General features: G+C 46.0%; 2 protein-coding genes across 15 annotated transcripts in view; both read left to right on the top strand.

Annotated features, from left to right (window-relative positions):
- Positions 1 to 14730, top strand: part of PPFIBP1 (PPFIA binding protein 1) — a 115892-nt gene extending 101162 nt beyond the window's left edge. For all 14 annotated transcript variants that reach the window (XM_062008449.1, XM_062008550.1, XM_062008534.1 and 11 more), the window contains 10 exons: positions 236 to 364; positions 980 to 1130; positions 2696 to 2807; positions 2955 to 3043; positions 7496 to 7618; positions 8465 to 8590; positions 9389 to 9577; positions 10082 to 10261; positions 10611 to 10676; positions 12059 to 14730. In XM_062008449.1, the coding sequence (XP_061864433.1) occupies positions 236 to 364; positions 980 to 1130; positions 2696 to 2807; positions 2955 to 3043; positions 7496 to 7618; positions 8465 to 8590; positions 9389 to 9577; positions 10082 to 10261; positions 10611 to 10676; positions 12059 to 12145 (1252 nt within the window). In that variant the 3' untranslated portion in view covers positions 12146 to 14730. The remainder of the gene's footprint in view (positions 1 to 235; positions 365 to 979; positions 1131 to 2695; positions 2808 to 2954; positions 3044 to 7495; positions 7619 to 8464; positions 8591 to 9388; positions 9578 to 10081; positions 10262 to 10610; positions 10677 to 12058) is intronic.
- A 2356-nt stretch (positions 14731 to 17086) lies between these two features.
- On the top strand, positions 17087 to 17865 carry REP15 (RAB15 effector protein). Its single transcript, XM_062011679.1, is given in 4 exon segments — positions 17087 to 17376; positions 17378 to 17453; positions 17540 to 17702; positions 17705 to 17865. Coding segments are annotated over 4 exon segments (690 nt in total).
- The last annotated feature ends 3131 nt before the right edge of the window (positions 17866 to 20996 follow it).

Raw genomic sequence — 20996 nt, 5'->3', positions numbered from 1 at the left:
TGGGGCTTGCAAGGGGGTTTGCCAGGAGCACATCTTCCCTTTTCCCTTCTCCAGTGCGTGGCTCTATGGTTTTACTGCCTTGAGAGCAGGAGCCAGTGTGGTACTTGAGAGAGCTAACAGTAGGCAGGTAGAAGAAGAGGTCCAAACTATGTAGGAGATCTTGCCTGTATTGGTTGCAGTAATAGCATGCCTTTTCCTTAGCTAAATGTGAATATGCTTTCTTCTTTTAAACTAGGCTTAAAAGAAGTCAGTCTACCACCTTCAACCCAGATGACATGTCTGAGACAGAGTTCAAAAGAGGAGGAACGAGGGCAACCGCGGGGCCACGGCTGGGCTGGTCTCGAGACCTGGGGCAGTCTCGCAAGTAAGACAAGTGGTGAAAAGTGTGCTGACACCTGCCATCCCAGCAGCTCCAGTCCAGCACAGCATCCAGAGGAGAAGTGCAGTGCCCACATGAAATGTCCACTCTCCTGGCAGATGGACATAGGCTGATCAAGGCTGTTTCTTCCTTCTAGAGGTGGTCTTTGCAGGGTGGAAGTTGGTTGGGTGGTGGGGTCCTGCTACCAAACAGAGCCTTCCTTGCCTCACGGCTATAAGCACATGGCACTGACAGATACTCCTTTGGTACATTTCCTGCTACACTTCTGGGGATTAAATGCTAAAGGGAAAGATTGTCATCTCACCTCAGAGTTTTAAGTCATGATAGGGAGCAGAGTTGGTTGTTTTCAGTAGTGTTATTAGACCGTGTTTATTGTGATAGTGGCAGGAGATCAGCAGCAATCAGAACTTTCTGGTTCAGAAGTAGACATTTCATGACTCACCTGACAGCCAACTATGATGCAAGTTTTCCCCAAAAGGTTTTCCAAACTTCCACAAAACAGTCATGAATTAGATTTAGGTTTTGGATCCATTGTTGTCTATGAGAAGATTTGAGATTTGAGGCACGAGATTTACCAGTCTTTTTTGGTAAAACCTGCAGTGAGCTGGACATGCCATTCGCAAAGTGGACGAAGGAACAGGTTTGCAACTGGCTCCAGGACCAAGGGCTAGGCTCTTACATAAGTAACGGCAAACACTGGATACTCTCTGGTCAAACACTTCTACAGGCTTCTCAACAGGATCTGGAAAAGGTGAGAAAGACTGGAAACACTGTTTTCAGATGTATGTGCAAAAAAACCCCGCAGATTAGATCAGGTCACACAGGAACACGTCCAGGCTGGATTTGAAAACCTTCAGAGAAGGAGATTCTACAACCTCCCTGGGCAGCCTGTGCCAGTGCTCCCTCATCTGAACAGTGAAATAGTTTTGTCTCATGTTTAAATGGAACTTTTTGTGTTCCAGCTTCTTCCCATTACACCTTGTCCTGTCACCAGATACAATAAAGTGATGCCCCAACCTCCTAACATCCATCATTTATATACTTGCAAATATTAATGAGATCCCCCCTCAGTCTTTTCTCCTCTAGACTTAAACAGCCCCAGTTCCTGCAGCCTTTCCTCATAAGGAAGATATTCCAGTCCTCTGATCATCTTGGTGGCCCTGCACTGGACTCTGACCAGCAATTCCCTGTCCCTCTTGAGCTGAGGAGCCCAGAACTGGACACAGTACTCCAGATGAGGCCTCACCAGGGCAGAGTAGAGGGGGAGCAGAACCTCCCTCGACCTGCTGGCCACACTCTTCTTGATGCTTCCCAGGATGCCATTGGCCTTCTTGGCCACAGGGGCACATTGCTGGCTCATGGTTAGTTTGTTATCAACCAGGACTCCCAGATTTCTCTTTGCAGAGCCACTCTCCAGCAGGTCAATGGTGCATGGTTGCTCCACCCCTGATGCAGGACTCTGAACTTACTTTTGTTGTCCAACTCTCAAGCTGGTTGAGATCCCACTGAATGGCAGCACAGCCTTCTAGGGAATCAGCCAGTCCTCCCAGTCTGGTGTCATCAGCAAATTTGCTGAGGGTACACTCTGTCCCCTCATCCAGATCGTTGGCCCCCTTTGTTTTCTAAAATTAGAAAGATAAAAAAGTTGATTCAATGTGTACTTTGAATTTGCTAATGTTTGAATTTTCAGCTTTTAAAAATATCACTCTCAGTGAGATGATTCAAAACTATAATTACAACTGGAATAGGAAAAATGTGACATGAACATAGGGATTTGTAATAGTGTTGTCAAAGGTAACATTAACTAACAAGCACTGGTGAAAGTGTGTATGAGATTAAAAAGATCCTGGAATGACTGCACTTGCAAGTAAACTGGTGAGAGTATTTTGCACTTGGAAGCATGAACCAATATCAGTAATTCCTGGCAGCTTCATATGCTCTTAACCAAATAGCTGTTTTGCCTGCATAAGCAGGAGGGAGGGAAGAAATCCTGTGGAGTATTTTTATGAATGCTAACACAGTTTATATTGTGGGATACTTTTTAAACCTGGTGTGAGACTATTGCAGCCAATGTTTTCATAAAGTTTAGAATACACCATGTTTTGAAATTAATCTACCACAGTGAGTGAGCCTTTGCCTACTGCTGAGCATGTGCTAGAATGATGCTGATAACTCAGCAAATAGAAAATACACCTGCCAAGTCACCAGCAAGAGCTGTATGTACTGTGTGACTCTCTGAAACAGTTCATAACTCAGTGGGGGCAGAAATAAAATACAGTATTACCTTTAGGTTTGCTACTTTCCTTCCATTCACAGGAGCTTGGGATAAAGCACCCATTGCACCGGAAGAAACTTCAGCTTGCTCTGCAGGCACTTGGATCTGAAGAGGAAAACAATCACGGAAAACTGGATTACCACTGGGTTACCAGTAAGATTTTATGATATGCTGAAGCAACTACTTTAGCTGAAGATTCCTAATCATGGCTAATTTGGGGCTCAAAGAATGAGAAGAACACTAACTGGTGCTGGGTAACTTGGCTACCCCACTAACATGAGTGTCTATCTCTTGCCTTAGGGTGGCTGGATGACATTGGTCTCCCCCAGTATAAGACCCAGTTTGATGAAGGAAAGGTGGATGGCCGAATGCTCCATTACATGAGTGTGGTGAGTAAATGGCTTTTCTTTCCCTGTTCATAGTTTCTCTACACTTCAGTGCACACTGGTGTACCTCCAGGCCAGATGAGACTAGAGATACCTGCTTTCGCTGTGCCTGTTGTTGCAAATGAATAGATTTTAAATTCATCTAACACCTTCCAACGTCTCCATCCCAGCCTCTGTGTACCTCCTGCTCCCTTTGGGAGTGCCAGTGACTGAAGCCTTTCTTGTACTCCACAGCACAAGCAGCTGTGCCCTGCCACACACTTCTGCAAACAACCCCCTCGCCCCATTCACCTCCTCTCAACTACCCCCAAGCTTTTCCCAGCAGCAGCCCCAGCCCCAAAGGCCCTCCCAGTCCCTGCAATATACAGGAGGAAGGAGGGGTCCAGGCAGCAACTAGACCCCAGAGACAGCCAACTGCAGCTGAGGAGGAGGCACTACCGTTGCCAGGGGAACAGGCACTGGAGAAATCCTGGCTGACCCCATGAATGTGTTGCCTAAGGAGCTCTGTAGCTTCTTGGGCAGCTCTTGTGTGGCAGACAGTCCATCTAGGGAGAGCAGGACCAGGCAGATGGCTTTGGGGAGCTTGAGAGCTAGATGCTCTGTCTTGTAACTCCCTAGAGCAGACAGTCCCACCTATCTGGAGTCCATCTGTGCATTACTCTGTCTGTGGTAAAGGTTCTAGAGAGGAGCCTAAAAATCCCTGTGGTTGCTACTCTGCATGTGAGTTTTGCCCCGAGTGACTGAATCTGCTGAAGAGAAGCTAAAGTTGGAGCTCACTCTTGCTTTTGCAGTGTCACAGAGGTTTTACCTGTGCACATGTAGCATACCAGAAGTGCAAGCTTCTCTCAGACAGCTAAACATCTCCTGTGTCTGACTGACAGTTCCTGAAAATAATTTCAGAGCTGTTGAATGGTTCATAAATTGGGTCTTCAGATTTTCTGGATGATTGCAAGGAGAAAGCTGGAGGAGGTCAGAGTGTCAGAGGCATTGCTACCACTAAAAATGACGTGTCAGAATGCCATATTTCTCTATGTGCTTCATTGCAATGTTTAAAGGAACCCTTGAAACTGTAGTGGGTGTGCTGTGTTAAGCTAATGCAGATAGCTATAACCTACGGAAAACAGAAGATACTATCTTAAGGTGGAACAGCAAACATAAGTAAGCAAGAGCCCAGACTCCTGCATAAGAAATGGACAATCTCGTGCTTAACAGTTGTGCATGATGCTGATGTGCTCAGGCAGTGTTTATGAGTACACATAAGTATGTAGATTCCATGGTCACAGTTCATGCATCTGGGCCTTGGTTGTTAAGGTTGTTATTAATTAATAGAAGTAGGTGGATTTTTTTTTTCCTTCAGTGAGCAAACATTCAGTTTAGTTACCTATTCATGTGAAGAAAACCCAAGCAGATTCCTTTGAAGAAAATTATAGTTTTAAGACCCAACTTGTTTGAAAACAGCCTATATTTAATAGCTTTTGCATAGTGTACTTCAAAGTGCTTACCACCAGTGTCAGCTCCCTGCTTCACTGCTGGCCAGGTGAAACTGACCCAACAGGCTTCCTTTGTGTAAGGTCTCAGGTAAGATGAGACACAACCTTTGTTTTTCTCTGGAAACATAAATGCAAACTGAGCATCACTAATATTAATTCCTTCTTTATAACAAACTAAAAAACCAATCACACTCCTTTCAGGAGCCATGCTGTGAGCAGAAGAAAAGTTACCTTTTTATGTCACATTTATATGTATTTTATATGGGCATTAGAGTAGCACCAGGCCTAGGGTTAATCCATCCAACTCTCCTCCTGTAAGACAAGCACAGCACTGCTGAGGAGCTGTAGCTACTGCCAGGAGTGACTTGCCACATCTGCCTGGCATGATTTTGCTGTTGAGTCCCTTTCAGTCAAACATTAAATACTCACTGCTGATGTAGTGGGGTTTGTGTTTGTTTCCTTGATTTTTTGTTTGTTTTGAGTTTGGACATTAATCTAAAAGTAGGAGGCAATTCCTTTCTTCTGCTGCTTGAGTCTTGGAGAGGTGATACCAGTAGGTAACATGGAGTTTGATCTTGTGTTGAGTGACTTTACTGCCACTGTATTAACTGGATCAGGATCAAATGTGGTTAAGATACAGCATAGACTGTAATACAACAGAACTTGTTTTACTAAACAGTCAGTCTTTTTTTTTGTATGAAAAAAAAGAAAAGTTATAGGTGGACAGATGAGGGGTGTGTACCAGGAGCTTTTTCTTCCTGTCACTTCCTTTCAATTGTGGGTCACTAGAGATATTTTTAGACAGAGTTTACCCATCAAATTTTAACAATGGATTCAGTGTAAAGGACCAACTAAATACAGCAAAAGTGTGAAAAATGTGAAAGAAATAGTTTTTTTTAAATATCATGGAGCTACCCTGGCTCTAATAATAGCAAATATTTATTATTTTATGGTAAATAAAATAGCAAACTGTGACAGAGAAACTCTGTTCTTAGGTTCATCATAAGGTTAGCTGAACCCAATGGGATGTTTGGGTAAATGAAGACTCTAAAATCTAGAAATCTTCTGACAAATTAGAGTCCAGTATTAGTAACACGTAAGTAATACTAACACATAGTTAAGCCAAGTTAACCCTGGCACAAGGATGCATGAAGCCAACTTGCACCAGCAGAGAATTGGGCCTTGAAGACACTTAGTGGCGGAGTTAGGACTGAATTACAACCAAAGAGGCTACAGGGATGCAAGTCTCATGGCCTGTGACCACAATTGCAGTGCAGAGAGGGGTTTTCCTTTGTAGCATTCCTCTGGAGTAACAGCAGCAATGTGTGAGCTGGGGATTCAGGTTGGGCCTGTCACACATTCCTCCTTACAAACTTTTTGTGGCTGGGCTCCCTAAATGAGAGAGAACATGATTGTTTTGGTTTTGAAATGCTATATTTCGGGGGCTAGAGGCTGGAATGAAACCAGAGGTGAGCAAAAGGTAACACCTTCCACATAACATAGGTTGCAAACCAGTGAGCAGCATTTTTTAACCTATGAGCCTCATCTAAACCTTTTGTCTCCTTCACTGTTGCCTACCACATGTGTCCTGTGAGTTGGGCCCCTTTGAGTACCAGAAGCCCTGTCTCTCTCCTTCTTGGTGGTTTGTAGAAGCCCTGAGTACAAGAAGGAGAAGAAGGAAATTTATGGAGCCAGAGCAAAATTCCTGTTTGCTGCTGTAGTCAAGAGGGGAGGAGTTAATCTCTCCTGGCTCTTGACGTCTAAATGCTACACTTGCCCTGTGGTCAGTGCAGAGAGAGAGGTGCAGTGAGGCACCATCTCATTCCTTGGCATGGCACAAATTGTCCTAAGAGCTGTCTGACACTTCCCATGGACACTGGTGGGAGCTTAAACAGCCGGTTTGAGAGCTACAAAACAAGTCCCTTGTGAGATGAACATTTTAAGTAAAAAACATTGTGAGGTTGGAGCTTTTGGGGAAAGAACCGACTGCTTTTGTTTGTCCCGCTGCAGGTAGAAGTGTGGCTGTGTCTTTGCAGGCTCCTGCCCTATGATATGTGAGCTCATCCCACAAAGTGTAAAGGCACATCCAGGTGGCTTTGTGGTGCCGTGTCACAGAGCCAGCTTCAAGCTGCTGGTGTGTCCAGTGTGTTACCTTGGCGTACCTGAGGGAGAACTGCTGCTCCTGGCCAGCCCTTCTGCTGCTCCTTCTCTCAAGCCATAGCAGGTTCCTGCACAAGGCAGGACCTTTTCCATCACTTGTGACAAGCATTTTAAACCACATTTCGCCATTTGCACCTGTTGGAGACGGAGCAGTGGAACAGGCTGCCCAGGGGGGTTGTGGAGTCTCCTCTTTGGAGGTCTTCAAGACACGTCTGGACATGTTCCTATACGACCTGATCTAGGTGAACCTGCTTCTGCAAGGGGGTTGGACTAGATGATCTCTAAAGGTCCCTTTCAACCCCTACCATTCTATGATTCTCTGATCCTGACACATCTTTGTATTTTCCTTCTTCCCTCTTATTTTTTTCATTCTGACCATTCAGAATGCCTCAGTTTTTAGAGTAATTTATTGTTTTCAGTTAAACTTTTAGCTAGATGTTTGCAGTATTCAAATTTTTTGCACGATTAAGTGCAAATGCCAGGTGAGCCTGGCACTGTGTTTGGAAAGCTGTCATGACTCAGATCATTGAGGATGTGTCTTCTCACCCTCTCCCTCCTCATTACCCCAGGTTTCTGAGCTACATACTCAGTGTGAAGAGTGTTACCCAGGAATGTTACGTGGGAAGCTTTTATTTTGGGACAGGTGGTTTGATGTTAATCATGTGTCTCACCATTAAAATCTTACCCCAAGTGAGTGCCAGATCTGCCATTTGAAACCAGGGCCCAAAACAATCTCCTCCAGTCAGGTGCTGGATCCATCAATAAGCACGTTTATGTTTATTAACTCCCCCTTCTTCTTTGACAGGATGACTTGTTGTCCTTGAAAGTTGTCAGTGTCCTCCACCACCTCAGCATCAAGAGAGCCATTCAGGTTTTGAGAATAAATAACTTTGAGCCCAACTGTCTGCGCAGGAGGCCATCTGATGAGGTACTGCTTCAAGGTGAAGCTGTGAAGAGGAATCCTCTCGGGTTTTTTTTCCCCTGTTGTTTCTGATTATTCCTGCTGTACTCCTACTGATTACATTATATTCTGATTATTCCTCCTGTCTTCTACTTCCTATTTAATTTTGTTTCATTTTTTATTTCCTTTTTCTCATCTTGTTCTTCCAGTCTCATGCTCTGCTATCAGAGAACCTGGAATACCACTTACTTTCCTCCACCTGCCATGGCCCCAGATTCATGTTTCCCCTGACAAACCTCTGGCTTCTTTTCCTAGCCAGCAGCTGGTTGATTTGGCCTAGTCCCTGATGCGCTTTCTGGAACGTAAATTGTCTGGAACTCAGTGCACTGTTGCCACAAGCCTTGTGTAACTCTCTGGAAAATTGATGGCTGTGTCAAAATTTTCTGTGTAACAGGAGGTTGGGCCTGTTAGCAGATGGGAGACTGCCATCAGTTTGGTTTGGAAGCAGCATATGCTGGATAGGGCAATGGATGATGATCTTGGATTTAGATGCACAACACTTGTCTGCAAGAAAGCACAGGGCCTTGTGGAGCTAGACAAATTTTCAGTTCTGCTGGTAGGAATTGCAAGTAGTCCTAGTGCACAGCATGATAGTCAGACAACAGGAAGCATAATACAGGCCTGCCTGCTTTCCAGATCCAACATCTCCACATTGGTATTGCTGCAAGATGGCAACCCAGAAAGGGAGTTTTTTCTTGAGTATGAAGTGGGCTTGCATTTGTGAAGAGCAGGAGAAGTTTGTTCCAGTAAAGATTAGGGTTGGGACAGCTGAGTTGGGAAACTGCCTTAACTACCTGTTGCTCCTGCTTGCAGAACAACGTGACAGCTTCAGAGGTGACGCAGTGGACCAACCACCGCGTGATGGAGTGGTTGCGCTCCATCGACCTGGCCGAGTATGCACCCAACCTGCGGGGCAGCGGAGTGCATGGAGGGCTAATGGTAAGGCTTTGGGCTGACTCCTTCCACTTGGTTAAGCAAACCCCACCTTTGAGAAGCGCCAGAGCAGAACTCTGACATTGTCATCTTACTCTGCCTTGTGAGAAGTCACTGTCAAAACGTACTGTCCTACAGTTTAAAGGAGATTAATGTCTTGGGTAGAATCAGCGTGGGCAGCGATGGGTTTGATTATCTGTATTCACTTCAGTTTAATTTAGGTGTGGCATTCTCCACCTCCAGTCCTCTGATGCTGTACACTACTATCATGCTGTTAAACAGCCACCATCTTCCTTCCTAGCCCTGGATAAGTTTTTCTTTTGTGAGGAAGGCTCATTAATGCTGTAAAATTTGTGGTTTCATCATCAAACCAGGATTGCTTTTAATTGCTGTAGCGTCAGATACTCCAGCCAAGAGACTTAACACTTGCAGAAGTCTGTCATGCTGATTAAGAGGTGTTATCTTACTCCAAACATTTTATATCTGTTTATTTTCCATCATTCTTCTGGCTATGTATTCTAGAGTTAAAGAGGATGGTGGATAAACATTTTGTGGCAGCTTCACACATTACATGAGTTAAAGGTGGATTTATCTTTCCTTTCTTTTTGCCTGCCAATTTGTTTATAACTCAAGCAGAAAAGCCCAGAGGTAGCTTTTTATGAATTCTTTAACGCTTTGTTGTATGTTTCCTCTAAAATACAAACAAAATCCCTAAAGCAGCCATGGGAAGTGATCAAGATAGGCATGCCTGTTGATATCCTTGAGACCTCATCAGACAGCTGGATTCTCTCGTTTGATTCTTAGGTTTTGGAGCCTCGTTTCAATGTGGAAACCATGGCACAGTTGCTGAACATCCCACCAAACAAGACACTATTGAGACGACACTTGGCCACTCACTTCAACCTTCTCATTGGGCCAGAGGCCCAGCAGCAGAAACGTGAAGCCATGGAGTCCCCAGACTACGTCCTCTTAACAGCAACTGCCAAAGTAAAGGTGGGCCAACTTGTTTTGGATCGGTGCGTGGGCTTCCAAGCAGATGCTTAGGTCTCCAGCATGCTGGTATTACCCATGTTTGGAGGGCAGTGCAGAAAGGTCTGAGAGAAGGGGCTGACTGCTAAGGAAAGAAGCATGAGAGCAGGATTCAGCTGGGTTTGACGCTCGTGTCTACCATGAATGCACCATGTCTGAGCCTTTTGCATGCACAGGCAAAGGGCAGCACTCCTGTGTGTTGTCCTTCTGTCTCTACTACAGGATGCCTGGGAGGGAGACTCTCTTACTGTTTATATGCTCACAGTTCAGTGCATTGGGATTCTGATCTCATTTGGTATCCTTGAAATGGCATTGTCTCAGCAATGATGGAATGAGAGGACACATCTTCTTGTTCAAATGCAGTTACTGTGAAATACAGCTATTCAGAAACACCAGTGCAAGAGTAAGAGAACTGTTAATTCTTGGCTGATTCCTTAAGTTCTTATCAATTTTCCCTTCACCTGTAAGCCAAAGAAGCTTGCTTTCAGCAATTTTGGGAGTTTGAGGAAGAAGAAGCAAGATGACATGGAAGAGTACGTGTGCCCTATGGAGCTGGGACGGATGTCTGGAAGTGGGTCTAAGAAGGGATTTAAGCCTGGCCTGGATACTCGAGTCTATGATGATGATGATTTGGACAGGTTGGAGCAGGTAAGCCAGGCCTACCAGTTTGGAGGGTCTGCCTGTGCTCTCAGGGTTGGTGGAAAACCTTCCTTTTCCCAGGGAAGCCTTCCTTATGCTTTGGCCCATGAAGGTCCTGTAGTCACACAGCATTACAAACAAAAGTGTCTCTTGGCCCAAGGAGGGAGGTCCAAGGTGTGAATGGAGTGCCTTCGGGACCTACTCTGGCCTAACTGTCCTCCCCTGACATCTCCTCCCTTGCTCTGACTGCAGCAGGTATAATCAGGCAGTGTTGTTGTGTGCTGCACTTAATTGCCACTCTGTCGTGGCAGACAGGGAATTTATCACTATTTCCTTGTTCATTATCTGGTTTATGTAGATGGAAGATTCAGAAGGGACAGTGAGGCAAATCGGAGCGTTTTCTGAAGGCATCAACAACTTGACGGTAAGATTTAAAAGTGGGGTCTGTGGAATAAGATCTCTGTTTCCGTAGGATGGGTATGAGCCTCTTGGCAGTGGCTAGTATTAAACAGTGGTTGCTGCTCAGTACAGATACACCAAGTACAGCTGTTCTTTGCTATTACTTGCTCTGGCAAGCAGCTGAGTTTTGTAGTTTTTTTGGAAATTGCTTTGATGGATTTCACTTCATAGCAGGACCTTTGAATAAAGCTCCACTGGTCTCTAGGGGAGCAAAGTATATTAAATACTGTGCAAACTGTGGGTATAGTGAAGCCTCATCAGAGCTAGGGGTGAGGTGAGCTCCTTTGGGTTTCATACAGGGACAGAGGGGAAAAGAAAAATGAGTATTTCAGGAAGATACTTGCCCATCCCAGTGGGGAGATTCCCCAGCCAGGAGTGGTGGCCATCTCTCCTCGCTGGCTCTCCACCCTCAGGAGCAAGCAGGGGCTGTAGCACTCAACTCACGGCCCATGACCTGAGAGTCCTGGCTTGTTCTCTGAGTGAAAGCCCAGCCCCAAGCCATTTGGGCCAGCAGACAGCAGTGAGCTGATTTTTCACCAGCCTGGGTGAAAAATATCTCCAACAGGACAAAGTGGTGGCTGACAGAGCCAGCAATGTACCCTCGTGGCCAAGAAGGCCAATGGCATCCTGGGATACATCAAGAAGAGTGTGGCCGGTAGGTCGAGGGAGGTTCTACTCCCCCTCTACTCTGCCCTGGTGAGGCTTCATCTGGAGTCCTGTGTCCAGTTCTGGGCTCCTCAGCTCAAGAGGGATAGGGAACTTCCGGAGAAAGTCCAGGACAGGGCCACCAAGATGATCAGGGGACTGGAGCATCCTCCTTATGAGGAAAGGCTGCAGGAACTGGGGCTGTTTAGTCTAGAGAAGAGGACACTGAGGGAAGATCTCATTAATGTTTCCAAATATCTAAATGTGAATGTCAGATGGTTGGGGCATCCCTTCTTTCTGTTACAGGTAGTGACAGGACAAGGGGTAATGGAAAGAAGCTGGAACACAAAAAGCTCTGTTTAAACATAAGGATGTATGTTTAAACTGACTTGTGTTTATTTCACTGTTCTGGTGAGGGAGCTCTGGCACAGGCTGCCCTGGGAGGGTGTGGGGTCTCCTTCCTTGGAGGTCTTCAAGACCTGCCTGGATGTATTCCTATGTGATCTGATCTAGGTGGACCTGCTTCTGCAGGGGAGGTTGGACTGGATGATCTCTAAAGGTCCCTTCCAACCCTACCATTCTATGATTCTGTGGTAAGGCTGGTGGCTGTCTCTGCTGCTGGGCACTGGGCTGGGCCAACATGGAGGCCTGATGTCAGTCGTGAAGGCCTGAATCTTTACTCTCTCCCCCTCTTCTTTCTAGCACATGTTGAAAGAAGATGAGATGTTTAAAGACTTTGCAACTTGCTCTCCTAGCACCAGTATAACAGATGAGGACTCCAACATGTGACAGTAACCACCAGGCACTGACAAAGGCCTACATGCAAGAAACGTCATCATTATACATGATGGGTGGCAGATCATGTACATTTCATTGCTCTTGCTTCTGTTCATTGGAAGTAACATTTGGAGGTGGTGGAGAACAAAAAAAAATACAAAAGGAAAAGGTGCCTACTCTAAAGTTGCCATACGAAACACCTAGACACTGGTGAATGGTCATTGTTTTTACTATATTTAATGTACAAAATGGTGATATATTTGAGTGTCTCATTTAAATTTCCCTGGTATGATAGTGCTGCTTTTGCTTATTCACGGCCTCAGATAGTCCTTTCAAGTGTTTCAAAATCACAGATGATGTTAGGTAGAAGTTATTGTGTCTGTGGGTATTCGGTTTTCTCTGGGCTCTCAGCTGAAAAAAAAAAAGATGTTACTGCTGCTCTTTTTCAAGCATGTTTGTTCGGCACAAATACCAGTTCTGCCCTTCCTATGGTATCCAATGTAGGATTTTAGTCATCTATGCCTTGTATAATGTCCCTGGTAGCTCTTGACTGTTGCTCTTATTTTTATACTGTTTTCTAAAAAAGAAGAAAAAAAAAAAAGGTGTATGAAGTACATATAAAAGCAAGAATCTAGATGTTGCAGGACAGAGTGTTGAGAAGTTCAAAGCGTGGGGGAAAGGGAGAGGGTCGTAAAAAAAATATGCCAGTTTGCATACCAGCTGGTTACTGGAAAAGGCAGGCTGACCTTTGGAACTGTTTGCTTTTGTTGCTTTTTACGAAGTGCACAGTTTAATGATCTTCCATTTAGGATGAAACAATTACAAAGCACGTTTCTGTGTTTCTTCTGGCAGTGACGTGTATGGAAATGGCATTTTAAAATGCCTTCTTTCTTGTTCCCAGCAGCAGTAGTCACAGCATTCAAACAAGGCTATGAACACTACTGCGACTTAAGAAACATCTTTGAAGTTGAGGTATTCCCTGTGTATGGAAGGGATGTTTCTGTGCTGTGACTAACGTAAAGATGGTGTAGTTGCAAAAAAAACCCCCAAAGTTATATAGAGAAATGTATAGGAAATATATTATTTCATAATATTAAAGCTAAGGTGGGACTTTTCCTCCAGAATTCAAATATCAAAAATTTTGCATATCCTTTTACCTCCTTAAAGCACAGGTCCTTTGCTTTTGAAGATGATCAGATTTTAAAGATCCTACCCAGCCAGTGGGAATCTATTGTCCAACTCCTGGTACCACGAGGTGTCCTGGCCGAAAGCAAGCAAAAAGTAACTCTGTTTATTGCAGTGGTAATTCGTATGGTGTTAAATGTTGCATGTATTTTAGCATAGTGGCATGAAGCTTATTTGCTTTGTAAAGGCAAAAAACGAGTACAGCTGGAGTTGTTCCTTGTGTGGTGGTGTGTTGCTTTATCAAGTGCCTGTCACTCAGGTTGGGGCTCTCCTTGTTGCATGCCAGCCCTTCACTGATGTCTCGCTGGTGTGATGCAGAGGAGGGCAGATTTGCCCTGACTTTGAGGCTCTCTCTCTGCAACATGACGAACCAAATTAGGAAAGGGAGAAAGGTTCCCTCTGGGGCTTCCAGGGAGCTCCCATCAGAGGCTGGGCTAAACTGGAGACATACTGGAGTGTGATGGGATTGTCACCTGGCAAGCAACAACCAGTGTGGTTCTTTGAAGGATGTGCAGTGGAGGCTGTTAACGTATATACAGAGATGAAAAATGTGATGCAGACCGGTTATGTTGTGTATAATATCAAGAGCTGCCATTTTAGTAACTGGAGCCAGGCAAACAATCCAGAACATATACAGGAAGTATTGTGCTGCTTACTGTTTGTCCACAAACAGATCACAAATGAGTCTTTATTCAATATTGCTGCGCACAAATAATCTGCTGTCAGTTATTTTTTCCTCTGCAACCTTGGGAGTGTTTGAGCTGTTTCTTTTGGGCAGAAATACCGCATCGTGTAATGCCTACTGTCAACTTTAAGGTGCAGATGCTTGGGATTTGAGTTGAAGGGTCACTTTCTGTGAATACTCTGCAGTATTTTTATCGTTGCCATATAAGTTGAACTTAAGACCCTGCTCTCCCAAATGATGCAGAAGCCTTGCAGAAGCAGGCTTCTGAGCAAACGTGTGCCCCTAGATTGGCTCTCCCTAGGTGCTGACTGGTCAACATGACTGGACATTCACAGGGCTAAAAAACAAGGGAACTCAGGACACAATATTAGGTGCTGACATAGGCACAACCAGCTGCTCTGACTTCAGTCTGGTGGTACCAGCAAGTTCATCAACAGCAGCAAGTGATGGTTTGTGTAAGTCCAGTGTAAGCAGCATTTCTGCTCCAAACATCCCTTTGCTGCACTCACCATTTGGAAACCAGGTCGTCCCCTCCAAGCTGCCTCACATCTGAACCTTGGGTATTTTATGGGGATGGAATGTGAAAGTGAGTGATAAAGTCAGGAAGGTCATGTGCACACACCATTTGGTCGCCTTGGGATGTTGTTATTTGTGCATGTTTGAAGACAGCAACATAACCACTGTGTATTGCCATGTAAAATCCAATAAAGTCTGTGGAAAATGCCAAGTGTTTCTGCAAGCTGGTTCCTCTTCAATGTATTCTCTTTTGATTTCCTTTTTATTTTCCTAGGAAGCTCGTTCTATTGAAAAGACAAAGGAGGGAGAAGGGGCAAAATCACACATTTGTAGTGGAACTCATTGGTTCGTTTGTCAACAGCCCTTGCATGTGCTGAGAAATCAACTACCCCAAGTCTCTTTACTTATTTCTGGGATCCAGATTTGCACCATCTTGGGTTGCTTGGTGTGGTGTGGTGAGAAAATGCTTCCCTGTGGCTCTATGTGTACTCCTCAGGGAGTCCTCGCAGGGTGCTGAAGGAAGGACCAGGTGGCCCTTCTTGATGTGAAAGGGCAACCATCTCTTTGGTCCCAGGTGTCATTCTCCTCCCTATGCCTTCACAACCCTCAGCAGTCACAGGAGCTCCAGCTTCTGTGCCAACAGGAGTTGAGCTTCGCCAAACTACATTTTGTTGCTGTGGTGCAGGTGCAAGTGATGATCAGTGTTTTGCCCAGCATAGCCCAGGTAATGGGCCAGAAAATGCAGGACCCCTGTCTCAGGACCTTCATTTCTGTGGTTTTGCTCATCAGCTATGCGAGCACTGGGGATAAACACCTGGAAACCCAGAGCTGAATGAACTTTTGTTGCCTGTTTCTTTACAGTGATGAGGAAAAGATAGATGTGGGTCAGTCAAAAGCCTGCAGAGATTAAACAGCTTTTTTTTCCTATTTGCTTAAATTACATACATGCTTAGTAATGGAGAAGTAATGTAGAATGACCTCTGGAGTGATGCTTCTGATTCCCATCCAGTAGGTATATTTGCATCCTGGCTTACCCTTTAGGAGGGAAATAGTGCTTACCCTACTTGCATGCTCCTTACAGCTTGCACCGCTTTGTTGTTATGAATGTTTAGTTTGGCATTTTTGTTTGCAGACAGAGCTTTTCCTGCTGAGTCTCTTTATCCTCATTTTGGAGGAAGGAGATAGTGCTGAGGCAGCTAAGCAGCAAAACCATCTGACTTACAGGTAGATTTGGAGCAGTGGTCAGCATGGAGAGAATATTAGGTGCTGGGGAACCCTTGAATAGAAAGGAAATTAGAGTTACAGTCAGAGATAACAGGAGCAGCAGCAGCGTGCTCCCCAGTCAGAGCTGTGAGAAGGTCACGAAGGAGTGGAGATGGGCCAGTGACATGTTTGAAGACCTGTGAAAGAAAAGATGTGTAATACGTAGGACATGACTTGTTTCTCAGAGAGAGGGACCCAAGGGCAGCATTGAGACTGACCAGCCCATGAAGGTGTTTCCGTGGAGTGACAGGAGCACAAGAACATCTGAAGGCTGAAGAAAGAGATGAAATGAAGATGTTTTGAGCAGGGAGAGTAGAGGGCAGAAAGACAGATTCTCAACGCTTTTTTCACTCATTCAAAATGAGGAAGAAGAGGAAGAGCAACATTCACCAGGACACAGCTTGGTTTTTGAGAATGGTCGTTTGATCCTGGGCTAATGAAGAGACCATAGTGGTGTATTTGGCAGCAGCAACATCCAGAGCTGAACATGGCTGTGTCCTGCTGCAGCAGTAACCTTTGCTCCAGCTTTCACAACCAGGGAGACTGGATTTTGTAAGGTGAGGAAGCTTGTGTATTTGTAGCTGTATTTGATAGCCATGCATAGTGATGCGTTGACTGTGCGAGCGTCCCTGAGGTAACCCATCTCCAGGCAGCAACAACACATGCTGCCCAGCTGAGTTAACAGAAGTCCAGCTGAGCCCACGTCCATGGCTGTGACACAACTAATGCCGCTGACAGCAGCAGCAGTTAATACTGGGATACAGGCAACGGCCTGTCAAAAAAGACCATTGCATCATTTCAGGCACCCTCTTAAGAAGTCACCAGGTTTGGATGCATACCCTTCTCTGGCTGATTATAAGAAAAAGGTTGTTTCATCTCCAGGAAATGCCCAGTACAAATAAAATGGCTTCTCTGTTTTAGTCCTAGAAAGGAGACCAAAGGAGATACAATCAGAGTGGAATGAGATTACATCAACTAAAGAAATGGTGCCGGAATTAACAACAAGGAAAATAAGAACAGGTGAATTCAGCAGATGTGAAAGTTGCTGGGCCTGTCGGGCTTGCTGCTGCTCAGTAAGCTGCAGAGGAGCATAGCCAGGAGAAAGCCTATCTGCCCTGTGGCAGCCCCCTCACACAGCTTGTCTCCAACACTGCCACAGCCTCCCTCTGGAAACCTTCAGCATGGAACCATGTGCACATTCAGTGGGTCTGGCTGAGCCCAGCGCCTCCAGAGCCTTTGCTAGCAAAGGAAGGCAGTTCCCTGAGGCAGTCTGTGTGTGGAAATGACCTCCTCCTGCATAGAAAATGGGCCAGAAGGTCTTGTGTGAGGACAACCAGGAGTGCAAGGCTGAAACTCTACTCATCTGTGAGGTTTTCAGTCAAGGCATGGTCCATGTATCTCAAAGGCTGAAGAACTATCTTGGTTTTGTGGATCCTCAGAGCAAATTCCAACCAGCCACAAACATTCTGAGCAAGATCTTTTTGATTGACTATTTCAGCTTCTGCATGGAAAAGGGAGTGGAGGAATGTATCATGACCAGCAAAAGGACCAAGAAGCAGTGTTACATATTCAGGAGGGACAGGATCTGGTCTCTAAGGCGCTGACAAGCAGATCAAGCTTCAGCTGGTGGAGCAGCTGTCAGTGCAGGCTGTGCAGCCCACGGTGCTGGCAGTGCAGGCTATGCAGTCTCTGGTGCAGGCCATGCAGCCAGCAGTGCTGTGCAGAGGCGAGGGTGGCCCGGCAGGGGTGCGGTACAGCACTGCAGCCCTGAGGCCACACTGTTGGGCCAGCGCTTCCACAGCAGCATGAAGCTGCTGGCAGAGTTCTGCTGTCTGGTGAGACGGGACTGCCTGGGCTTGCTCATAATGTTTGTGGTGCCAGGGAAACCCAAGGACACACCAGGAGTCCTGCTAGACGGCATTGCCAGGAGGAGCAGAAATGCTGCCTGTCGGGCAGGAGTGCCCTGCAGCAATTTGTCAATGGTACTGACAGCTTCCTGCCTGCTAAAGACTTGCTGGAGCACTGCCTCAGCACAACAGACGGGTGGAAGGAGGCAGGTAATGTCTACATAAGCTTTCAGTAACCTGCTGGTTAACAGCAGTGGCTCTGCACACCAGCACCAGGTTCTGCCTCTCACTTTGCTTCTTGCAAGCCATTCCCTCCAGCTCCTCATTTCCCACCTTCCCCTCCACCCATCCCAGTCCCTGTACCCCTGCAGAAGCCAGGCTGAGTCAGTCTCTCCAGGTTTTAAAACAACAGGACATACCTGCCAGAAAAATGTGTTTATGGAAGACGCATGGCTTTTCCAGAACATTTTGTTCACCAGACGTTAAGTCTTGGCTGGAGCTGCCGAAAGCTTTGTGGCCCTGAGTCTTTGGGAGGCTGTGGTATATGTGACTCTCAGCCTTTGTTTACTGGCTTTGGTGGATTTTTTTTATTCCTATAATAGAAGGTTAAGTCTGTAATAACGTACTGGTGCTGGCCCGATTTGCTTTGAGCATGAAGGCTCAAATACCAGGGCTTAGAAGTTCTAGTTTGGAGGAATCAGCTGATTCCCAACTAAGAGGAAAAGCCCTTCTCTGTGATAGAAATGGGCTATAGGAGAAACCTTTCGATTGCCCACCCCTTAAAAGCAGATCAGTGCCAGGCTGCAGAGAACCTGGGAGCTGTGATGGAAGCGCAGGGTCTGGGTAGGTCCCAGCTGCAGACCGTTCTTGCTGAGAAGCTGAGTCGGGTCAAGGTATGGCAAAAGGCAGTGGCAGCTGTTCAAGAAAACTTGGGGGACAAAAATCTGACCCTGGAGATGCTTTTGCAAGTTTTTTCCTTTCATGGCAGCAGAGGCAGCTCCTGAACCACTCGTGGAAGAGAGCAAAAGACTGGAGGAGGCAAAATTATCTTAGTTTGAATTTGTTTTCAGTAGCCTAGCAGCTGATTGCATTCATGGACTGACCAACTTAGCCCCCCAGTTAGGGGACTTTTGGGTTGCATATTCAGGCACTGTTAAGCAGTGAAGGCAGACCTGATCCATTTTCAAACTGGTCAGCTCACTATGTTTATAAATCTCAGAATCAGCACACAAGTAGTTTTTGTCAGCCTGTAGTTTTTCTTACAGTTTTATTCATTTTATTTGAGTAAAAATAATGTCAAAAGCTCATTCATACTTTACCATTTCTTGTTTGAGTTCTCGGCTGGGGCAGCCATGACAGCTGAGAAATAAAAGCAGTATGTTTTTTTGTGAGGAGCCAGGGTATGGTGGGACAGAGGAGGGGATCCTTCTGGTGTTTTACATTGGAAACATGCATAGCTATGGGAGGATTTGCGGAGTGAGGACTCTATGCACATTCAGGAGGGTTGGCTTTAGAGGGGGTGGGTTGTTTTTTTTGGCTGTTTAATAGCATAACCAATACTGCAGCATGACAGATTGGTTTAGAAAAATCTCTCTGAAAAGCTTTAGTTTTGCATTAAATTGGTGTCTTTCTGGTAACTGGTGTGTGTTTCTTCAGCTATTCAGTTCTGTAGAAGTGCTGTCTCTCTCGGAAAACTGGTTGGGCTTTTTCCTTTGGAGGTTTTGCATGCTGCTCAGGACTGGAAAGGGAAGGGAAAAATCAAAATATCTTGATTATGTAGGGTTGCCAGTTTGAATTGTGCCCTGGCGAGCAGCCATGGTACCTCAGAGGTGGCAGGCAGGCTTGGTGTTTGCTCTGTGAGCTGAGGCAGCTGCTAGGCTGTACCATGCTCTGTGGCTGGTTTCCTTGTGAGTTTTAGCTCGGGAGCCTGGGCCCCCTGCAACGGTGGGAACTGGCCAAGGCTCTGTACTGTGGCTGATAATGGTGAAGGTGCACAGCAAACTATTAAACAATGTAAATTTGATCACATTCACAGTTGTCTCAACTGAAGTGACTCACATCATACCACAAGCTTTGTTAACAGCATGTACTGATTTACCAGGGAAGGTGCTGACTTCAGACCGTTTGATCCCATGGTAATTTGTGTCATAAGGTTAGCAAAAGCGAAATGAAGGGGGTGGGTCGGGAGTTGGTTGGTTGGTTTTTTGTTTGGACATCATTTGCTAATGTACAGTTTAGCATAACGTGTGGTTTGCATAGTTGATGTTGTGCTAGAAGTGTGGCTCTTTGAAGCAAGGCTATCAGAAGAGGAACCCTGCAGCAGTTGTGGGCTCCTGTTGGCTGGTCAGCTTAGCCAAGTAGCTCTTCATAACACAAAAACCCAACACACCACCTCATCCCACTCTTTTCCAAGAAACTTTAAGCAGCAGGATTAGCATGTCACAGGGTACAGGTATCCACCCTACCTGTGTCGACCAAGGAGTTTCTGAGGCAAGCAGAGCTGACCTGGGCCCTTGGTGCCAGTGCTTTATTACTGCTGGAAGGTGTCTGGTGCAGCACCCACCCAACCCCTCTGCTTCACTGTTGCAGCCCGAACTGATGACTCCCTGAGTCATCCATCACAAGCACACTCCTCCTTTCTTCCCCCTGCCGCCCCCCCCCCCCCCCCCGCTGGGAGGGTAAGACCTCCCCCTCCCCACTGTATAGACCTTTCCCTTTCCCAAGGACTCTTGTCTCTGTGGTCAGCTCAGCATGGGGCACTGCTCAGGAGCATCCACCACAAGCCAACAGCTACAGGAGAGATGACTTGGTTAGAACCTGTGCCCTTGCAGGAGTCTGCTGCAAGTGCCAGCCCGTGAATGCTCTCACTGCCCCTTGCTGGGAGCCAGGCTCAGGCCAGAGAGAGAAGTGCAGCCATCTATGATGGACACAGCAGGAGTACCGCATATGCTCACTGCTGGGGTTCTTTAAAACCAGGGTCCTGTTCTGTCAGCTGAGCCTGTGGGGTGAGGTGGTAGGTGAGACAAGATCCCCAGCAACACTAGGGGAATGCTACCACTCCACCTTGAGGCTGTTCAAACCAGGAAAGCAGCAGATGCTCACAGCCCCCAACAACATTGTGCTGTACCCAAAGTTGCCAGTACAAAGGAGAGAGCCTGGCTGCTGCCTTGGCTTCGCCCCAGCAATACTACTTTTCTTCCTGTCCACTTGGACAGGATCAAGGGGAGAAAAGCTCAGACGTAGTGAGGCTTGTTTCTGTAAACCAAGTTATTTTTACTAGAACCTTTTAGAGGACCCTATTACACCCCCAATGCAACATGTGTTTCCTAATCTACCACACAGTGCCTTAAAAGATTAAAGGAGACAG

Source organism: Colius striatus, chromosome 1 (assembly GCF_028858725.1).
Source record: "Colius striatus isolate bColStr4 chromosome 1, bColStr4.1.hap1, whole genome shotgun sequence".
In the NCBI taxonomy this organism is placed as follows: domain Eukaryota; kingdom Metazoa; phylum Chordata; class Aves; order Coliiformes; family Coliidae; genus Colius; species Colius striatus.
This window is presented reverse-complemented; position numbering and strand designations above follow the sequence as displayed.